The sequence below is a fragment of the Catharus ustulatus genome, chromosome 6, assembly GCF_009819885.2.
Source record: "Catharus ustulatus isolate bCatUst1 chromosome 6, bCatUst1.pri.v2, whole genome shotgun sequence".
Taxonomy (NCBI): Eukaryota; Metazoa; Chordata; class Aves; order Passeriformes; family Turdidae; genus Catharus; species Catharus ustulatus.
In genome coordinates, this window is record NC_046226.1 from 15,053,143 (window position 1) to 15,076,683 (window position 23,541).

Genomic DNA, 23,541 nt, shown 5'->3' on the forward strand with positions numbered 1-23,541 from the left:
TAAAGTCTAATTAAAATAAGTGGGCATTATATAACCATGCTTGGAAGGCAATTTTTCTGCAATATTCCTTAGTGACTAGAAGCTGCCTTTCTTTAAGACATTCACACAACTCAGCTCTAGCAATTTAATGGTTGGAAGATGATAAGGAAATAAATTAGATTTTGGTACACAGCAGTCAAATTAATTTCAGGGCTGTATGTAACTCTTAGCACTTAAGTCCCATAACCACATCACGACCCATATCAATTGGAAGGTCCCAGTTTTTCAGGGAAGGCTGGATAAGACACATCACACAATTGTTTTTTAGAAGATGTCATCATACATCATGATAAAACTAATGTTTCAGGGAATGCCTTAGCTCCACCAGGACATCCATTATGGTCAGGGCTCCATTGCTGAGGTTCCAGGGGTGCATCTGGCCTAGGGAGTAAATTTAACCTTCCTGTCCTTTCTTTTGTTTTGTTTTAATTGGTTTGCCTCAGTTGATTTCATTATTTTCTTCCTCAAACAATTTCCTTTATTGATTTTTTTTCTTTCCTTGCTTTTGTCTCTTTCCTGGTTACTTCCAGATTAGCACCAGGATGGAAGTCCCACGGGGAGCCCCACTTGGCCCCTTTCTGCTAAGTGCAACTGCCAGTCTTGGCAAAGTGAAGACATTCTTATCAGAATGATGGGGAGCATTGGTGGGAGGGTCTGCTCTGGGTGTCACAGGACACTGATAATCTGTCACACTACTGCAGTCCAGGTAATGCTGCAGCCACTGTGCTCCGGCAGCACTTCCCTAAATTGCACCCACGAAGGAACCATGTCAGGTGCAAAGACAGTAAGTTCACTCACTGTGTCTGAGCCTGGCTTGCCAGCACTGCTTTCTTAAGGAATGCTGTGCAGAACTCAGCCTCCAGGGAGGGGGAGCCTGCTGCAATCAACCTTATGAAGGAAAATATATCAGCCTCGAATTAATTTCCCTGTATGGATGAATTCTGCCAAGTTCCTGGAATTTCCACAAACCAGTTTCATCCACCCTTAATTTACTGATCTGCTTTTTAAAATGTAAACAACTTTCAAATAAGATTTTATTGCATTTGGATATAATTCTTGTCATGTTCTGTACTTTTCTGCTTCGCTTCCAAAGAATGTTGTGATGATTAACTCATGCATTATGTGATGCCATGTGTAATGCTCCCTTGTGACAATAACTCAAATTGCTATTTTCATGCTATCCTCCTGTCTCTCACTCTTGTTTTATTTTTACTCTATCCTTTTACTCATTTGAACAGAAATATTTTCAAGAATATATTTCTGTCTCCTTTTGCCAAATGACTGCCAGCTCACAGAGTCTAGAACAACGGGTAAGTGGAAACATCCAGCTACCACAGCTTTGCTTCCAGTTGCTGCAGAGCTCACTTTCCCAGGAATTCTCCTGGACCTTCATCTGCAGAGCTCAGTCACTCATCAAAACATCAGCAAGTTGTATGTGAACTCTTTGGATGCCTGGTTAGCCAATGAGGCATACAGCAAAGGAGCAAGCTCATTGCTTTACAACTTTATTATATTCAAAATAAGACTCAGTACTTTTAAACCTTCATTCTGGGTATCAATAGAGAAAAAGAGCTTTTGAATGTTAGCTGTCATGGATGAAATGGAAATTGTTTTTTAGATTATGAGTTATTCTTAACCTGAATGAAGATGCAGATAAATCCATTTCATTTTACCATTTGAATAGAAGAAATAGGCCCAAAGTTTTAAAGCCCCATAATTCTGACAGTGGTGTAGGAACTCATATAACACACATGGAGAACCTACAGCAACACAAAATCCTGAAAAATCTAGGAGAGAAGAAAGTGACAGCAGAAAGCTGTCAAGAGAAATTTGAGGTTTCTCTTGAATCTTAGTTGTCCTTGATCACATCAGTAATAACCTGTTACTGTTCACAAACTCCATATCCCAAATCTATTTAGAAAATGATAAGAAAACTAAGGATAGGAAAATTCATCTTTCAGGACCAGTTAAATCACCTATTTTCCACCAAGTGTTCTGTGCCCAATTGTCCCAACAAAGGAGTAACCAAAATAAAATGAGGGAAGTCCATGAAAATAGATGTTTGAGGTGAATAACTCTTGTGAGCCTATCCAGGGCTGGCACTAGGAAACTCTATCATCCCACAACAAGAAATACAGTCCAAAGAGCTTGATTTAGAGTTTTAAGTCCACCTTCTCATGAGAGCAGGACTGTTCTCAAAATACTCTATGCAGTAGTTTCTAGTTTAGTTTTAAATACACAATGCAGTGGCTTTGCTCTTTCTTGTCTTTAAATCTATCCAAGTTTGGAATTCAGTATCCAGTCCTCAGTGGCTTTTGCTGTTCTCCACTTTCAGTTGCTATATATACAACAGAAAGCTGTGATTTGCATTGGGTGGCCCTACATGAGGGTGCTCAATCATTAAAAATGTTTTCTGCATATAAGGGGCGATATGGATGCAGCCTCAGTAGCTGCCAGACATTAGGATGGAAAGGGCCTTAGTCTTTTACATCACAGCCTGATCACCTGTTCTTTTATCCTATTACTCCCACAGAGAGAGGACCCCAAGGAACATCTCAGACTGTTCCTGCTTGCTGTCAAGGTCACCTACAGACATTAGTAGATATCCATCTATCCTTCGCCAGTAAACTGAAAGACAGTTCACTTTCTTTGTACATCCTCATCTAATAATGTTTCTTTCTGAATTGCCTCCAGTTCACTGCACTGTTAATTAACTTTTATGCACTACCAGAGATGAATGCATCTCAGCAGTGACTTAAGTGATTTCTCTACAGCTTGTGTTTCAGTTTCCATTCATGAAATACTTCAACCTATATTAGTCAAAATTGTCCCCCCTGTAATACTTTTGCATTTCCATAGTATTTCCCGTTGTAAAGTAAAAAAGGGCAGAACAACAGAGGAAGTAAGAATTTAGATGCCAAAATTTGTCTTTGCCTGAAATACTCAGTTTTGTTAGGAGAAAAAACATTCTCTGAGTGTTTGTCAGCTCTGTACTTTCTACATGACATTTGCATTATTAAATAACAGTGTCTGAGCCTTGCCTTAAACACTAGTGTAATAGGTCCTTAGTTGTTTAGCAATATTGTTTTAAAATGAAGTTTCATACCAAAAAACCCAACCCAAATCTTGTAAGCACTACAAAATGTGTCACTGTAACAAGGATTTCCTCAACAGCTTGCATACAGCACACAGCTTTTCCTGCACATTTTAAGGACATATCTAGCACAAGCACTTTCAATTTTATCATCTAATTATTAGAGAGACAATTTGCAAGAGGAAACAGCTCATACACTGTCTGAACCTCTTAGCAGTACAATGGCCATCGATATAAAATTGTTTGGTTACATAATAGCAGAATGTGTCTGACTTACACAAACGTTGAATCATTTAGAGTTTAAAGCTGAGGTTTCCCAAACTGGTGGTCTATAGATTTCTGTCAGTGGTCTTCAGCTGAAGATTTATTGGTGTCTGGGTACACAGCATTCATTCCCTATGGACAGTGGGGAGAGAAGAGATTAATAACAAACAAACTGACTGAGAAAAAATACTTCAGCTTATCAACAGCAGTAAAACATTTTTTGCTAAAGCCTGTAGCCCTACAATTTCTGTTAATAACATTTGCATTTTATTATGATTTGTCAAACAGATTGTTTATACTGAAATTTTCTTTTTCAGACTGTTTCCTCTTTCAAATCTATCCATTATGAGAAAAAGACTACACAAGATGTTATTTATAGGATATTTTCAACAGGCAAAACACCATGAACTCAAAAACAGGTAAAAATAAAAGTGTTAGCTGGCTGATGTCACTGATGATGGCTAAGATGTAAAATGTGAATGTGCAAGGAATTTATTCAAGACAAGGGAGCAAAACAATTACAACTTAATGTTTTGGGACAAAATAAGGAAAGACAAAACCATCTGATGCTCAAATATTTCACAGAGGGATTCTACAAGTGCATGAGCCTGCAAAAGGACAATCAGTGAAAAAAAATGAGTGTGCTGAAGGGAAGAACTAGCAGTTAAAAGGTTAAATTAATTTTTGCCTTTGCCTTCACAGGCAAAACCTGCTCCTGGACCTTCGTATTTCTGCAAAGAGGGGCAATCATCAGCAGCAGAGCAGGAGTCCAGAGCTGCCCACAGGCTGGACATCCTCAGTGTGAGGGGCTCTGGTTGTGCACAGAGGTGTCCAGCGTGACTGTGGGGTTACTGCCCATCACCTGGGAGGAGCTGCAGCACCACAGCAGGGCCCCAATGAGCACAAAAAAGGCTAAAACTCTTCAGGGGAAGGATGGCTACAACAGACACAAGCCCCAATTCAGTGCATATGGACTTTAATAAACTCAGGCAGCAGGACAGCAGAAGCCTCATGAAGTTCATCAAAGCATCAACTTGGAGTTCTAAGCAAAATAAATTCATAGCTTCTGGGATATCCCATTTTGGGATAAAAATGCGATTTGTTTTAGGATAGGATTAAGTATTTTTTTTAAAACAAATAAAATGTTCGACAGCTTTGGTTTGTCCTACTCCAGGTAAACCATGTCATATTTCAGTATACATAATTTCCATAAACAGTTGCTGAATTTGGCACAGTATTATATATATATGTAGAAAACATTAGAACTGCCTCTGTGATTGTCACAGTTCCCCTTTATTCTTCTTTCATTGTCTGTTCATCTTATTTAACATCATTCATTCTAATTTTCATCCTAATAAACTCAAATAAAAAGCCACAGATAAAAAGAGGAACCAACATGTACAACTACACAGAAAAGATACCTTCAAATTGCTGTCTCAAAACCACATTTCAAATTACTTTTTCTTTCTTTCTTGGGTTTTTTTTTTTTTTTTAATCAAGTTCAGAAATACATTCAAGAATATTTGAAGAATATTTGACTTTCCACTGCCACAAAGTGGAGACTCAATTGCTCAACAACCACAACCAATTCCAAACTTTCTCAGGTCTAATGAAACCACTGCTTTAACTGTATTAGTTACCCAAGTAGTACAACTTGCACTGCAGGATATAAAAAATTCATATCAGTAGAGATTTAAGCTCAGAAAAGTAGAACAATACTTAATGGTTAGTGAACTGCATTGGAATGTTCCTTAAAGCAATTTCTCTTTTTCTATGTCTGTGTTACACTGTATTTTATTTCAACCAAGCCAAGTAGAAACTTCAAATACTTTAAAAAGTTAGGGGTTTACTGCTACCCCAAAATTCAAGATAAACTTGTGGTCATCCACATTGAGTGAGACTTGCTGGTTAGCCCTAAGCTTATATGCAATAATGAAAAAGAATAGCTCTAATAAAAGCAGCAGATTAAGTAGGAAGAATCTTTCCAGAAGTGTAATTTTGGGTGCTGAAATTACTGTAGTGAGAAGCAACCTGCATGAAAGATACACTGCAGTTCTTTCCAAAGCCTCTGTTTTTGTTTTCACCTAGTGAGACAACGGTGAACAACGGAAAAATGGAAACAATATTTATATTGGCATCCTATATTTCTGGTCTTTTAATAGTATTTCTTCTCAAATATGCAGTTCCTTAGCTGCATTCTCTGAATATTTTAAGCCTGATTAAAGAGTTCCTGCAACCTGTTTTATACTGTTTGTGCCAGGCAATAACCCAAAAGAACAAAAACAAGCTAATACTTGGAGAGGTGCTGTGAGCATACCTCACATGCCACACAGCCTAGCCACACGTACCTAACAGAATTCACAGTGCCATCTATGAAATCTAATGCTTGGGAAAGTACAAAACAATTGATTTAGTCATCAGTCTTTTGTTTGAGTTCACCACAAATTTTCAATTTCCTCCAGTTACTTTTCCACAGGGTAAAAAGCTTGTATTCAATTGCCCCGTTTCATTTTTCAGGCTCAGATTGTTGTACAGCTCTTGGCTTACATGCAATGGTGTCAGGTAGGTCAAACCTGGCAAAACTGGGGGTTTCTGCCAGATTTGATGGACAACATAATTCCTTTCAGAGCAAACAATTCTGTCTTCTCTAGCCTGTGGATTTCCTTTCATTGTCTATCATTTTGCTTTTCACACCTATCACACTTATCCATGTATATTTTCACCTAAGCATATTTGCATGGACTACAAGCACGTCCTTCCTGCTTCAACCTCATTCTATTTTTATCCCTATTCCATATTGTCAGCAGCTGCCTGTTGGGACTGCTGCTCCCACTGTAACACCAAACCTGTTTTGGTACACACAGCTCCCTGTCTCTGCCACCTTCAAAAATCCAGCATGTTCCTATGCTAGTTTATGCTGCCACAGGGATTTGTGCAGCCCCACACCAAACCATGTCAGGGAATCAATGCAGAGGAAAGTTTAGCAAGCAGAAAAGCAGTGAGCCTCTTTCTTCAACAGTGCTGGATTATGCCATCTTCAGGTACTTACACAGTACTATAATGGGATCAGCATTAAGAACTCTAACCTCAGGAATTCTGACCAGACTTGACGTATGAACAACCAATGCTCTAAATATCCCTTAACATACCAATCTTGTTAGAGATCACAGTGTCTGGAGCAGGAAAGCTTAATCCTCCACAGCTTCATCTTGTCTCCATGCACTCAACTTTTTTCCCCAGAACATGTCTGGGCAGCATCACAGCATGTTAGCTCAGAGATAAGCAACATCTCTGTCAGCACGCTCTCCAGTGGGCAGTGTGATACATCCAAGACTTGGGATACCTGGTTCAGCTTAACCTGAAACACTTCAGGAGCTTTTCCCATGGGTTCTATTTCCTATGCATCCCTTACGCTCTGTTTTCTGTGAGCTGCAATTTTTAAATGTTGTTGAGACAGACAAGAATCACAGGCCATTTTATTTTTGATACTGGTGAGGATGGACAGAAGAGAGATATATATTTTGATCTTTCTCTAGATTTCATTTTTGTTCTTTACCAGTTCAGTCTCCTAGTTTAAATAGATAGATAGGCAATTTGCACTTGAAGGATCTGTTGTCTCAGGAAATACATGATCATCACCCCTCTAAGTATTCTGCTCATGTGTAGTGATTCATACCAGTCCTTATACTTTGGAAGGTTTGCGGTTCGAAATGTTAATTAACAGATATAGTCCATTTCCATATGTCTTCCTCTAAAGGTTACTGCAACAACATTTCCTGAGTATCCTTTAACAATTTAATGGCAGCCTGGCAGTGGTATCATGACAAATAAATTTAAGTGACATACAGGTTGCAGTGGCAGAATACAAAGTAAAATAAAGCAATGTACTTCTTATAGAGATGTGACATGAAAAACATTGACCTGTGGTCCCAAGTAATTTTCATAAGACAAAAGCTTTCATGGTAATAAAAACAAATCAGTCAGTGTTCTGAAAGACTAATATAATAAACCATTGAGGAAGCTATTCAGCTGTGTTAACTCCATTTAACAAAAGAGGAGTAATTATTATTCAGACTTTGTATTTAAAGTTTGGTGATAACTTTAGCTGCACTATGACAAAGTAGCCTTCTTGATTAATGGGAGATACCTTCAGAATTGGCAGAATTGAGTCTTGAAACACAGAAACATACGCTACCTTGCTGGTCATGTTGAACAAAACCAGTTTGACATCAGGAACACAGGACTGGACTTAAACGATGGGAGAGAATATTAATTGCAGAGAAGCTAAAGATAGTGCATGAAATATTGCCATACCCAAGAATTTATATACTGACAAGTAGCTAGAACGTGAGGAGGATGGAAGGGGTCAGGAGCGCAAATATTTTTTATGGGAAGGAAAAAAAGAAAGGAAGAGGAAAAAAGTACTTTCAGTCCATAGATCCCAAACTGATTCTCAACAAATGGATACTATACTGCTTTTCAAGACAAACAAAATTTTGCTTTATAATTGTCAAGTTGAAGAAGTTGTATTGCTCTAGCCACTGAGAAAGGGAGAAATTCAGTGAATTACAAGTAATTTGGGGTATAGGTAGAAAAGAATCACAGGTTATGATTACAAACTGTGTATTCTAACCATGAGTTACACATTCGGCAGACATCATTTCTTGAGGAGCTGAAATGTCATAATGATTCTTTTCTTTATGAGCCTCACTCATCTGCATCTTTGCAGTTCTGGTTTATAAATAAGATAGTATTTAGAAATATCAAGGTACCAAATAATAAGCTGAAAGTTTTTCAAAGTACCAAGAAGATCTCCTTTTTATCACTCATTTCTTTATCCTGAACTGAATTTCGGAGACTTTACACACTTAACAAACCAGTTTGGTCTTTATCTATACCACAAGCAACTCCACCTAAACCCAGTCAGGGCTTTTTTTCCAATTGCACAAGGTCCACTCATTTATGCCAAACACAGACTGTCAGTGGGACTCTGTGCAATATTCCACAAAAAGTTGTGAACTATTTATTTAGAAGGGGTAAATAGACATGTAGAGCAGAATAGAAAGGCAGAAAAAAAGAAGATAAATGAAAGGAATGAGCTGTACAGGCAGAGCTGAAAAAGGCATTACAGATAAAGATATGCAACATCTCTACCTGATTAACAAAATACAAGGTAGTCAGTCTATGACTGAAAGGGTTGCAAGAAACAGGAGTGTTTAAAAGTTGTTCAGAAGACATCTTCCTGCTGATGCAACATGAATGGCTAATTATGATGAATATAATACTGAGGAATTCCACTCAGGTCTACCAGGTACCACACAAACAAACTGGTAGAAAATTCAATGCCCTGTCATCTTAAGATATAAAATGATAAGGGTAGACAATGAAACAGATCTGAGGAAAGAAAATAGACAATACCCCTGTTATTTGATCTGTGCTTAAAGCTAGATTGTGAATAAGTCTTCCAAGACTTCCAAGAACAGCAGCAGGTGCCAGATTAAAGTATATCACAGCTAGAAAATAAAGGACTTCACCCCCACAGAAGACAAAGCACTCAAGCATTCTGGACTGCAGGGAAAAATCCAGCCTCAGCAAAGATGAAAAACTACTATCCATCTTTAATCAAGTGTAATATTTAATAGTGACTGCTCTTTAAAATCTGAATGGCTTTTCAAGGGGAAATTTTAAATACAGTAGTTTCACGAATACAAGCCGCACGGATTATAAGCCGCACTTCCGGTGCCTCGACAATGTTGCTGTCTTTGTCAATAGATAAGCCGCACCCCGAATATTAGCCGCACTTTCGTTCGTCGCGAGAATCCGTGCGCAGCTTTCACAAATTGGCCAATTAGTAACAGGATCGCGGCATAGCGGGCTTTACTGGCTCGGGGCGGGGCCAGGAAGGCTCAGCCCGCTCATGGTTGCCGACGGGGCCGGGTGGCCCAGCTCAGCGCCACGGCTCGGCGGGGCTGGCCGGGTGGTGCTGCCGCCGCCGCCGGGCTCGCTGGCCCCCCTCTCCCGTCAGCACCGCCCCGCGCCGCGTTTGCTTGCCCGGCCAGCAGGGCTGCCACCGCTGCCAGGCTCGCCGGCTGCCCCCTCCCGTCTGCACCGCCGCCGCGTTTCCTCGCCCTGGCCGGCACTGCAGGCCCCCGCACCGCCGGGCTCCCCCACGCTGCTGGCCCCGATTCTGCTGGGCTTCCCCCGCTGCCAGGCAGCCCCACCCGTCGGCCTTCCTGCTTCTGCCATGCTCCCCTGCACTGCTAGCCCCAGTTCTCCCGGGCTCCCCCGCCCTGCTGGCCCGGGCTCTGCCGCCCCCCTGCCCTGCCCTGCTGGCTCAGGCTCTGCCGCCCGCCCCCCACACTGCTGGCCCCGCCTCTGCCAGGCTTTCCCACCTCAGCCGGGGCCGGCCGGGCTCCAGCTTGGCTTGGGGCTGCCGCGGGCTCTCACTTCCGTGTTGGCAGCTTTTAGAATTTTGTTAATGTATTAGCCGCCCCGGAATATTGGCCGCACTTCCGGGTTTCCACCAAAGTTTTGGTCAAATTGGTGTGGCTTGTATTCGTGAAATTACTGTACTCTGGTATTTTTTCATGTTAGACATCTGCAAAAAATAAACTTCCATTGCAAAACTGAATTTACATAATGTAGATAGCAACTGTAGTTTAAATTCTCTAGGAAGAATGAATATAAAAAAGCACTGTCTGGTTGCAAAATAAGTTTGTTTTAAGAACTAGTAACTCATGTTATTTATAAAAGCCTTCTATATACCTATATCAGTTACTATCACTTGGATACAATTAAGAGATCCTGTACTTGTTTATGGACATTATTCAACTTTTCAAGAAAAAGGCATGTCATTTACAAGCTTGTGATAAATGAACTTTCAAAGGGATTCTTCAGACTTACAAAAATAACATATCATCCTTATTTTCAACCTCAACTTTTGCTGCCGATATGAAATTAAAACAAAATACAAAAAACCCCAAACCCAAACATTCCAATATGATATTTTGTCTAACCTTTATAAGAGGTTAGTTGAATGGTTTTTTTCTCTTGCCATCATCCTTGGATCATCTCCTTGTTACAGATTTGAACATGAACAGTGAACAGAGAACAGCAGTGCAGCATCTGTCACTCCTCAGCCCACATCCCAGGCTGTGCTTTTCATGTAGATTCAGCAGAGAAATTCCCACCAACAAAGAGAGAATTCAGTGTTTCTTTGAGGCTGATTGGCTGAGTTGCTCAGAATTATGGTATAAACCCCTGAGGGCTGGTTCTTGTGGTTTCTCTTGCTAAAGAAAAGAGGTGGTGTGTCTGCTTCCCAAAGGTCAGTCATCCTGCTCCCCCTGCAGAAGCAAAACCAGCAAGCCTGGCTCTCCAAAGCTCATTAACTCACTGTGCAACATCTTCTCCCTTATCCTTTCTTCCCCATAACATAAGGTAGCCTAAGCTCAATCTCTTGGGTGGAAAATCAGGTTTTTTACAGTGCCAATAAACCTTGAATCAACTTAATTTAGAAACATTACTCTGCACCTTTCTCCAAAGGGAACACGGGAAGTCTGTGACCAGACACACACTTTCTCTATTCTCCAAAATGAAAAATAAATACATAGAAGGGTGAAATAGATCTCCTTTATCAGCACTGCCATAGCAACTTAGGGAAACTGTATAGACAAACAAAATATAGACTAACAGTGAATCACTTTGCTCTAGAAGAAATTATTCTCTCTTGATACCACCTGAATTTGCCTTCATTGGAAGGAGAAGAAAAAAGGTCTCATGAAGTCAGATAATCAGAAATAAACTTAACAAGATAAAGCAGATGGATAGTCGTCTTGCCATTTTATTGATTTAGCTTTTAAATTCTGGATGAAGACCTCTGCAAAACCTCAGAAAATTCAGTCAAGGATGGTATGGTTGTTGACCCAATCAAAGGAGCAAAAGGATTGTAATGCATGGATTGTAATGCATTGAAGAATTTTAAATCCCCAGTCTCCCAAATGATTTGCAGATAGGGAGAGCAGCAGTGGGACATCCTCTCCCAGGCAGTAGCTCCTAAAATGTGGATCACAGTTCCCTGGCCCCAGCCACAGTCATTGTGCAGAGACAACTTCTACAGCTTTTTCAAAAACACTTCTCCAAAAAACATTCTTCTTTGCCATAACATAAGCGTTTGTAAGAACACTCGAGTGACTTAAAACTACCCCCAGTTACAGCATAGACCCTCTGCACATTTTCAACAGAAAAGAAATAGCCACTATTGTAATTAATGTATGTATCCAATGTAATATGTCCCAATTTTACTTTTTCCACCACAATATTCTTAATGACCAGGATAAAACAATATCTCTTTGTGCCATCTAACTTCTTCAGCTCAGCCTACTTTATGCCCAAATTCAAAAGATACTATTTTATTTTTTCCAGTTCAAACACCATGAAAACTTTAAACAACAAACAAACATTTTCCAAATCAATCTTAGCTGTTCTAATGAATAATTTGACCTAATACCAGTCTGATTGATTCAGTGTCTGTGACACTGAGATGTTTTGAATTGTCCTCATTATAGAGGGGATAACTGTTTGCAGGATATGATGTATATAAGCAGCTTTTCTCTTTTAGTCTTAGCTCTGTGAACAGGGCTAGCCCCAAGGCAAAGCCTAAGGCAGAAAGCGAAATACATTTTTTAAAGGCTGTTTGTTAATTGAGCCCTAAACTGCTTTCCCTGTTCCTTGCCAGTTTTAACCTAACATAAGAACAAATCAATGTTAAGGCAGTCTGCCAGATGCTGGCCAGCTCAGACTGTTTTGAGCATCCTCTCTCTTCCTTGGCAGCTGAAATCTCTCAACACTACTCAAATTTTGCTCAGCATCTAGCAGCATTCATCCTTAAATGGGCTGCAATCTGCATATGAACATTTTAATTACATGCTGCTATGCAGAGAGAAAACAAACAGCTATGCACAGGCAAGTCAACTAAGAACTTGTAAGCTCTGTGACAGCAACGGATTTATAATTTCAGCCTGTTTATTATGCTTTGGGCATCTTTCTCTAAAAGACTGTGTTTGAGGGCACTGCCAGCTAGGTGCCTTGTTTGGAAAAAAAAAAAAAAAAAGTGCAGTTGTTACCCTTCTTTAGTCAGTGCAGAAAGTGATGAGAAAATGAAGGAGTTTCTCAGACCACGTGCCTGAAATTCACTGTTTTCCTGAAGGCCACTGGACTAGAAGAGGATGATCAGTAGCTTTCAAGAATTAAAAAGACTGCATTTGGCAGCAAGAGGAGGAGGAGGAGGAGGGCAGAGAAGTGATTGAGTGCCAGCCTGGTTCTGGTTTGATCAGACCTGCATCAAATGTACTGGACTGACATGAAGCTCCCAATTCCTCCCTACTTTCCATGGTGACACTGCACAAAACCAGCGTCTGATGGGGCTGGAGCCATTCCCAAAATCATTAGCTATCCAGGCACCCTATTTTTGCATTTCACTTGACCTTTAGAACTCTGTGATTCACTGTCTAGGGATTTGGACAACCAGAAGATAAAAGATGAAGACCCAGGAGTGAAATAGCAGGGAGGAGCTTTGTTGAACAGCCAAAACCTAAAGGGATAAAGGTGAGAGACAGGCAGTAATGGGGAGTCCACTTGGAGATGTGAGCTGCAGTAGGATACAGGGGGATGGTAAAGGGATACAGGGGGACATGTGAAATGTGAAATGTGAAAATGGAGTGAGGTGACCTTGACAGAGACATCCCTAGCTGTTATCAAATGGCCTCTAAGAAAGAGCTGTCCAAATACCTGCACTGAAAAGAAAGGAAGTCAGTAATCCAAGAGGAAACAGCCTAAATGAAGTTTTCCGTGCTTTCTTCTTGAGTCTCACTCTACAGAAGTAATTTCTTAAACATCCTTCATCTCTTTACCAACCTACCAAACAACCAGGTAAAGCTGCAAAAGAAGGCTGTTTGGAACAAAAAACATCAGGGTGATTTAGGAGGAGAGAGAGGACTGCTTGGCTAGTTTTCCTTGTCTTGATTTTTAACTTAACAGTGAAAGGGAGAGAAAGTTTCTTGATAACAAAAATGAAAACATTAATGCCTGTCAGAGCCATCACTATCTCATGAAAAGGACTAGGCCAGAGTGTAGGTAAAAGCTGTGAGACACCTCAAAAGATAACGAATCTGACACTTGCATGATGTTTCCAGTTTAATGCTGAACTTCTACTTCCCCACTAGACTGAAAGGTTCATCAGCTACCAGATGCTTTTAAGAGCTTGAGGGAATGAAAAGAAATATTATTTTTCCTGTTAGATGCTCTACTTTAAACTGTCTACAATCACAGGGGTTTTTGTGTTAAAAGCTACTGTACTTTGCTTTAAAAAAATTCAGGATTGCAAAAAAAAAATTCAGTATCATCCTGCTGTCCTAATCTTCTTTTCATCAAAAACTTCTGTATCTCCTAAAAGCTTTGATGGACCTGATGAGAGACAAAGGTTGAGACAGAGACCAAGTGAATCTCAAGCACTTAGTAAAGTTCTGTTCTCACACCAAATAAATTGTGAGAGAACTGCACTGAAGTTTTTTAGTAAGTTTGATACTTGTTCATGTCCCTAAAACAAAAAAATTTCAGAATCCTTGGTCACAGATTTTATGGGGCCATTAGTTTTACTGGACCTTATTGCATGCACACAGTCTATAAAAATACCTAATAAGACTGAAAGAACTTCCACATTTAACATAAATGTGATCAAATACAGGAAAACAAAATAGACCTGAATTTTAAGATTTCTAAGCCAATGGACAATTCATGAGCTTGGACTGTGTCCCCACAGTCTTAGTAAACCTATGCCTGATAATCTTTACAATTATGAACAATAATATCATCATCAATTCAATTCTTCCCATCTTTGGATAATACATTCCTCCTAGCAATGTCTTGGATGTCTGTATATAAATATGAATGAAAGTGCTTACATTGATCCTCTATACTGTTCAAGACAAAGCTTACTAAAATATTTGGTAACAACAACCCCACAGGCTGGAGACAGAGTGGTTGGAAAACTGCTGAGCCAAAAAGCACCTGGGGGTGCCATTTGGTAGCAGCTGAACATGAGCCAGCTGTGCCCAGGTGGGCAGGAAGGCCAATGGCATCCTGGTCTGTGTCAGCAATAGTGTGGCCAGCAGGACCAGGACAGGGATTGTCCCCCTGTACTTGTACATCACCTTGGCCCTGGTGAGGTCACACCTCAAATCCCATGCTCAGTTCTGGGCTCCTCAAAACAAGAAAGACACTGAGGGGCTGGACATGTCCAGAGAAGGGCAATGGAGCTGGGGAAGGGTCTGGGGCATGTTTCTGATGAAGACTGGCTGAGGGAGCTGGGGGTGTTTAGTCTGGAGAAGAGGAGGCATCTGGATGTGGCACTTGGGGATATTGTTTAGGGGTGGCTATGGTGGTGCTGGGTCAGAAGTTGGGCAAGATAGTTTTCAAGGTCTCTTTCAACACTGATGATTCTGTGATTTAAAGGGGTGGGGTTTTAAAGTTCTAATAAGTAGCAATAGATGGCCCTGATATGAGTATATGGCTGAATTCATTCCAAAGATACCCTTTTCAAGATTTAAGTATTAAGCCCCTTGAGCAAATTATCATTTTTATCCTCACTCTATGGTCATTAGTTAAGCCCTTATATTTATCAGCACTAGTAATCAAAAATCATCAAGTACAGTCAGAGACAAGCAGACTTAATCTCTGGATTCAGAAGTGTTTGCAAACCTTGCCAAGAAAGGCCTCTCCCTCCTGATTTAGCATTAAGTTGCAAAATAAGCAATCCCACTAAATTGTATTTCTCAGCTTGAGCACCACAAACAAAACCCAAGTAAATGAGTGTTTACTAGAATGAGCTTGACAAATAATGACTTCCCACCAACAAGCTATCAGTGATATATCTATAGATTGCCATCTGTGACAGATTATTATATCCATAATAATGTATTTTGTTACATGGAGATTGTTGACAGGTGATGACATGGCTTTGCATTGAAAAGGACTTGAGAATTAAAACTGTGATGTACATATTCATTTTCCAACAAGTCCAAATTGTAAAGATTGAATTACGTACATTAATTATTCTGGTTTTGTTTGAGGGGATTTTGGCAGAACTATCTGCATACAGAACAGATTCAGTTTCTTGAAAATTGGCCTAGACCTGAAGAAAAGCAACCTAAAGCTATGCAGCAATAGGTATGCAGGGCTGAAATCCCTCTATCAGCATGCACATTCATCACTTTTTGATGATACAGTCAGCATCTTCCAGCATTTGAAATGAAGCTTGATCAAGTCTCCTCTTTGCCACAACTTGTCAACAACTAGTTTATTTCTTTACATTTGATGTTTATTTTGTAAATGTTATGGGTTTCCAAGACATCCAGCATCTTGAAACATATAATTGCATTTTTCCATTAAGAATGCTGGAAAATAAAACTGCCAGCTCAAATATGCTTTAGAGTCAAATTAACTGGTCACATCTCAGTGATCAATGTCAAGGTCAATTAACTGTGAGTTCACCAGATCCAAGGAACAAGTCCTGAAACCCCGAACATTCAGAATACACATAAACAGCAGATGTGGAGAAGGAAAAAAAAAAAAAGAGAAAATAATTTAATTAATATCAGTTTCTCTGTGATTATAGTATGTTCAGAGTTTACAAGGGCGAAACTGTTCCAAACACAAACAATATGAGAATGAACTTCAGAAAAGAGGAATAGGCAAATCACATAAAAATCTTCCCAAAAAGCTGATCTAACTCCAACTGACTTAGAGTGATTCATTCTCTTCATTGACTCCTTTTAAAAAAGCAAAATAAAAGACATGCAGGCTTCCAGACTCATCCTTACAAAAAGCTCAGTAACAAAAGTAACAGGATCGCGGCTATAGCGGGCTTTACTGGCTCGGGGCTGGGCCAGGAAGGCTCGGCCCGCTCATGGTTGCCGACGGGGCCGGGTGGCCCAGCTCAGCGCCACGGCTCGGCGGGGCTGGCCGTTGCTGGTGCTGCCGCCGCCGCCGGGCTCGCTGGCCCCCCTTCTCCCGTCAGCCACCGCCCCGCTGCCGCGTTCGACTCCGCCCGGCTGTGCAGGGCGGCCGCCGCCGGGCTCGCCTGCCCCTGCCCCGCTGCCGCTTTCGCTCGCCCTGCGCCGCGCCTCGCGAGCGCCGCTCGCTCGCCGGCCGCCCGCCCCCACGCGCCGGCGCTTCGCGCGCTGGCGTCGGCGCTTCGCCGCAGGCGGCGGCGGGCGCTTCCGCTCGCGCGGCGGCGCTTCGCGCGCGGCGGCGGGCGCTTCCGCTCGAGGCGGCGGCGCTTCGCTCGCGAGCGGTGGCGCTTCCGCGAGCGCCGCTTTCCGCTCGCCCCGCCGGCAGGGCTGCCGCCGCCGCCAGCCAGGCTCGCCGGCCGCCCCCTCCCATCTGCACCGCCGCCGCGTTTCCTCGCCCTGGCCGGCACTGCAGGCCCCCGCACCGCCGGGCTCCCCCACGCTGCTGGCCCCGATTCTGCTGGGCTTCCCCCGCTGCCAGGCAGCCCCACCCGCCGGCCTTCCTGCTTCTTGCCATGCTCCCCTGCACTGCTAGCCCCAGTTCTCCCGGGCTCCCCCGCCCTGCTGGCCCGGGCTCTGCCGCCCCCCCCTGCCCCGCCCTGCTGGCTCAGGCTCTGCCGCCCGCCCCCACACTGCTGGCCCCGCCTCTGCCAGGCTTTCCCACCTCTGCCGGGTCCGGCCGGGCTCCAGCTTGGCTTGGGGCTGCCGCGGGCTCTCACTTCCGTGTTGGCAGCTTTTAGAATTTTGTTAATAGTATTAGTAACTCATTTTCTGGCTATCTCAATAGGACAACTGATAACAATTGAGTATAATTTCTGTAAATTTTAAGGAGAAGCCTGAGACAGAGAAGTTGAAGGAGACAGGCAGCAGTGCCTATTTCTCACCCTCTATTACCTCCTTCAATGTCTTTTAGATGTGGGAGACCTTGAAATCTAGAGAGGGATTTATCTTCTTGAACGTCACTGATATGCATGCTTCTCTCTAGAAGTGTATCTTGAGCTAGTTACCTGAAGCTCTCTAGAGGAAAGAAATATGTATTTTTAGGCAGGATTCATCCAACCTATTTTGCACATCTGCTTTACAATACAATAACACTGCTTAAGACAGTCCTGTTCCTTATTGTCTATAAAGGGAATCTCAATGATTCACTCAGAAACTGAAGTTTACACTAGAGATCTCTAAGATTAGATATGCCAAGGCTTACCCCTAGGGTCTATAGAAAAGCATACAAACTTGTCTGGTATAGAGGAAAGCGAAATTTTTGCCAGAGGAGATGTCAGGAGTGTGTCAGAAAAAGAACTATGAAGCTTTCTGTTTGATGCCTGCAATCAAGGTGACATCTGGCTCATGTTGTGCAATTTACCTGTTTGACCTGAAGAACACAGATCTACTTCTTGCAAAGCCCAGGTATTTGGCCTGTAAGGCATAAGTCTGAAAAATGAATCTTTGGAAGGCTGAGAAGGGCGAATCTCACTTTCCAGACAAGTCACAACCTCTAATTAATCCCTTAAAGTGGTCATGACAGGGACAGCACTCTTCATCATGTAAATTGAAAGTGCCAAGATTTTTTGAAAGAACAAAGCAATGTCCTGGCTTATGAGTGTGTGACACATACTGGGATGGTGCCATCAGCACTGAAAGGATAGTTTTCTCAATGGCCCTGCACTTACTATTACTACTGGGAACTCCTTTTTCTGTATTTTGTTTTGGAGTGCCATGCCTCCCCAGGAAAGCCACTATGAATCACTCTCTGCAAGCCATTCATTTCAGGTATGTTCTGTGAGACCTGAGACCTTTTGTGGATGTAGCCCATCTGTGGCTTGGCTCATCCCTCCAGTGAGTCTCGGAAGGAAGAGGTCAATGGATTTTTCAAAATTGTGTCTGTATACACTTTATGAGGTTCAGAATTTCTATCGGTAGGTAAACAAAGAAATTATTACAATCACATTTTTATTCACATGCTCTTTACTCCCACACATTATATTTAAACATTCCCTCAAGTACATTATCAAATACACAATAAAATCCTAGCCAATGATAATGATGAGGAATGAGAGAGAAGTTTCCTGGCAGAAGTCTAATAGAACATAGTCACTCAACAGGAAGTGTCTGGTACCATTTAGCATCAATATCTCTCAAGCTCATTAATTTTTTTCAGATTTCAATATCCAGAAATCATCAATTCCTTTTTTTTCTCAGTTAATAAAATTTTTCTTCCTATTGTCCACAATTATTGACAAGACTATTATCTAAATGAGTATTAGCTCTTTCTTAATTAGCAGCCAATTCAGCTGTGACTTGCACACAAAACCTTGTCTATTTTAATAAATGGTTACATTGCTTTACCAGTGCTGAGCAATTAATTAACTCAGAAACCACATTAGGTTTTTTATGCATTTTCCTGGCATTTATATTGTGTACTAACCCATACCACTGTCACATTGACTAAGAGTTTTATTCCCAATCTAGTTTGTTTATGAAATATCAAAAAAAAAAAAAAAGAATTAGTAATTGGCTTGGAACAGGAATTCTTCTCTGGCACCTACCTATTTTTCTTACTCTTCAAGAGCAGCCAGCTGACATCTATTTGCCTAAGAGAAATTCAGTTACCTGCTCACATGTCTAGAAACATGTACAACTCAAAATAATATTTTGCTTTCAGATCATTCCCCTGTGCTTATTAAGTATGTATAAACAAGGCCTGGGACCTCAGACCTGATTCCTTACATTATGTTCACAGCAGTAAACATAATGCAGGTCTAAGCCTTCACAGAAGCTGCCTGTGATATTTGTCAACTTCAACAGGGCTGTACTAACTTACACCAGATTCAAACCTTGCCTATGGTATTTTGCATTCACTTTGCCATAGCATGCACGATTACACAAGCTGCAGGGCAGAAAAGTGAATAATTCAGCCCTCTTTTCTCCTCCGCCCACATCTTTTATTTGTATGTAAAGCACCTACTCCATTCCCAGAGATATATAGCTAGGTAACATAAGCAAACTAATGAGGTATAGCCTTGGGGCGTGTCAGCTCTATGTGCCTTAAAAGTGCCTACCTTTCCAAACACAGAATTGCTATTCAAATATTGTTCCTCGTTTTGTTAACTAATAATAAAACCACATGAAAATATAGCACCGTGTCACCCACTGTTTACAAGCTCCATACAAGATGAATAGGTAGCTCGAGCAGGAAGCCTGCACACTCTGTCCTTCCTATTAAGGTTTTTAAGATCAGTTTTTTATCATGCTTCTCAGGCAATACTTGTCTTATCAATGAGCACTGTGCATAGGCTGTCAGAGCATATTGCAGTTCCTTCTCCTGTGGGGCTGTTTTGACTTATCAATTCAAGTAGAAGAATGCGAGTAATTTATATGAGCATTTTGCATTAGAGTATCGAATGCATTCTGGTTTTAATTAGGAGGAACAAGAATTGGTTGCAACAAGATCTAAATGCCTGTTGCAGCTCAAAGGGTTCTCGCATTAAAAGTGGCACATTGCAACTGATTCTGATTCATGGCTGTCCACTTTCAGTGGATGCTTCAGATATTTCATCTGTGAGCTTCTCTTTTATCACCGTGGCCCATCTTTCTCCTCTCTACATCCATATACATTCTGTTGGCCTTGAAGCTTGCTCTGTATCATTCTGTTCTCAGATTCTGAGGAAATTCACACAGCTCTTTAAAAGATGCAAAATGCTTACCTCTATTCCAAACTCTGAGCATCAAAGGGTTTTGCCTAGGGTGAAAGATTTAACATTGGATGTACCCACGCCAGCATCATCCCAGCAGTAAGGGCTGTCTGTCTTGAAATGGCAACTGCTCCGTCTATATCAATGTCACACAACAAACCAGTAACAAGCCTTCAAAAAGTGTCTTTCCACTAGGCATTTAAGGGGCAGAACTCATAAAATGCAGCTTATACACAGATGGAAAGACATGCATGTGACAGTTATCAATTTTCAGATAAAAATTCTATGAGTTAAGAGGTTTAGTGAGATATTTAAAGTTACATAGCAAGAGAGCTGGAAATAGAGTTCGTACATTCAACTCCTAGCATGGTGTTTGCTACTTAACAATCTTGTCTTACACACAGAACCTGACAGGAACAGCAGCAGGATGCAATTTCAGTGCATAGACCCCGTTTTGCTATATTCCATGTTCCCTTTTACTTATAAATAAAGTGCTGAGAAATCTAGCTAAGAAAAAAACAAACAAAAAAATGGGGCTAAATCTTCAGCAGGGATAAACCACCTGAGCTCCATTACAAACAATAATTAGCTTGATCTTCAGCATAAGTCAAAGATTATTATTAAATTTTTCTATCAAGCACATAAATATAATTTAGATCCTTTGTAGAATACTCTCTTTGAGTAGGATGACAAGGAGTCTATGTAGATGAAGTCTCTTTCACTAAACTCTCAGTTTATTAGTTAAAAGGCATGCTTATCTGATTGTTAAAAGGTTGATCAATTTTTTTTTTCTACTTAACCATGCAATTTTTATTCATCTGTTAAATATTGTTCCAATGATCATTTATTTTCAGAATCACAGAATATTTTGAGTTGGAAGGGATTCACATGGGTCGTCCAAGTCCAGTTCCTGGTCCTGGTTCTATTTTACACACAGACAAACCACTATGCAGCATCAAATCAAGCTTTTCTAGAAGATTGATCTACCTCACTTCCTGAGTTGGTAGGTTTATCAAGTGAATAACCTTAGAAATGTGATGACATTCCCCACAAGCCCCACTAAAGTTCTAGTATTATCATGCAGGCACATATGTGCCTTAACCCCACAGCTGCCACTCAAAGGCAATCTTGCTGAAATAATGATAGCTCCGGAGTTTCATCAAAATGTAAATTCCACGGCAAAGGACTGCTGTGATAAATGACACATAAATGATAAATAAGCCAAAGAAGAAAGTCTGCATGGGACCAGGCCACGGAACCCCAACTCTTTGATCTGTAGCTGTTACCAGTGCCCAAGGAGAAGTGCAGAGGTTCCTTAGCCCTGCTGTTGAGATGGACTAAGAGAGACCAAGGAGTTGTTGGATCTTTGTTAAATAAGTTTAAAAGAAGGGTGTTGGAGTTATTCTGATTCAGAATATGAATTGGTCTACCATTTATGATTTGTGGCCCAGATAGATTGCTTTTGGTTAGCCAACTCTATATGGTTGACTTCTGAGGTAGTAGGGATTAAACTGTTAATGGTTTTAAAAATTCAGCAGTGTAGAACTCTGAACGACAACACTATTAGAAAAAGAACAACAAAAAACAACAGAATTGTTTAACTATTGAAGTCCACCACCTCGTGAGTCCCTAGCCTTTGAACAGTCTATGACAATTTGGATAGGGCTCATTGTGAGGTTGAGTGGGAGGTAGGTTTTTTCTAAAAAGAAAAACAAACATTTTAAAGCATCTTAAAAGTCAGTATGTCTGCCGGAATGCAGCCAGATCTTAGGAAGGTTTTCTCTCCTCTTTCCGGCTGTCTTCCCTTTGAAGCAACAGCTACTTGCTTTTCATCCCCTTCTGCTGGAGCTGGATTTCTGGGGACAAAAGGGCCCTTGTCCCACCCCAAGCTGGAGAGGCACTGTGGTTTAGATTAGCACCATCATCTCCCGGGGCTGCATTTAAACAAACATTTCTCCCAGCTGGCAGACAGGACGTGAAGCTGTCTCCGTTTCCGAGGCGGTCAGGCGCTGCTCTGAGCCCGGCTTTGGCTGCTGCTGTGGAGCGGCCAAGAGAGGGCACCCGGCCCCTGGCTGCTCGGCCGGGAGCCGGGCGTGCCCTGGGCGGCCAGAGCCCCGAACCTGCGGGAATTCCCGGCCTGGCTGCACAGCTGTCCCTCACGAACCGGGTCCGTGTCCGGGTGAACGGGCGCGCTCTCTCCAGAAAGACCTGTGTCCATTTAAAAGCGAGATGTGTCCGAAATAGCCCCGGCGGATTTCATGGCCCAGGTGCTCGGGGAGCGAGCGTGAGCGCTGGTGCTGAGGCTGACAGCACAGGACGGGTTTGTTTGCTTGCCCTTCTTGATACAGTAAGTGGCATTTGATAAATCGTTGTCAGACCACTGAAATCTAATAACATGGATCACTACAAGATGATTACAGCCCCTGAACATTACTGGCACTACCTGAGTGAATAATAACCTTGCCGTTTTTGACAAGGGGATACGTAATCCTCAGGGTATTCAGGGACAAGGTGTGATTTCCAAAACTTGGTCAGGAAAGGCATAAAAAATTATAACGTCATTGGCTGAGAAGCCTTCCCCACGGATTTTAAAGATTTATGACTATGATAAATAAAATCACTCTTTTAATCAACCCTTTCCAATATAATTTATGAATGCTCTGTTCAAAACATGGTATCATAACAATATGGAAGAACGTTGGTGTCGAGACACATTGATGCATACATACATACTAAAATACAGATATTGCCAGTACAAGGATAAGATAAAAGCAAACTGACATAAATCAAATCCTCTTAAGGACATTTTAAAAACACAGTTTCTTAACACAATGTACGTGCCAAAGTATTCAACTGATTTTACATCATATCAGGTAATAGCTAGCAGTGCTTTCAGTTGCCCAGGAAAGCTAGTAATCAGAGTAGAAACACAATCCACCATGCTTGATAGGTGAGCTAGCAAGGCAGTAATACCTCTGAGAAAATGTCAGGAGTGATATGTGCACACTCTTTCTGTCTTGAGTGCTGAAGCCAGACCTGCTTTCAAAGGCAAGCTGACACTATAATTATAAGCTTTTTTTTTATTGACATCAGCCAGAAATTATCAAGCACAGTCCAGCACAAAGCAGGTAAGATTGACCAATAAATATACATTCCCTCATATTTTGCACTGCAAAAAAAGGATCTTAGACTGGTTTTCACACCTCAAAAACCCTTCTATCAATTGCAAAGAAGACATACACATACACAGATATCTCCTTCAAAAGAAGCATACTGAAAGTAGCTACGAGATCCAATTTAAAATCCTGTTATTTTAAATAATCTTCATAGCAGAAGTAATGTAACCACAACACATTTAAGACCTGGAATAACCACTAATCTGTACAAG

The 23,541-nt window shown here is 41.4% G+C and overlaps 1 protein-coding gene across 1 annotated transcript in view; it reads right to left on the reverse strand.

Annotated features, from left to right (window-relative positions):
- Window positions 1–3,413: 3,413 nt before the first annotated feature.
- Window positions 3,414–23,541, reverse strand: part of LOC116997377 — a 104,750-nt gene continuing 84,622 nt past the window's right edge. Inside the window, exon 5 of the mRNA XM_033061955.1 lies at window positions 3,414–3,529. Within this exon, the coding sequence (XP_032917846.1) occupies window positions 3,476–3,529 (54 nt within the window). The 3' untranslated portion in view covers window positions 3,414–3,475. The remainder of the gene's footprint in view (window positions 3,530–23,541) is intronic.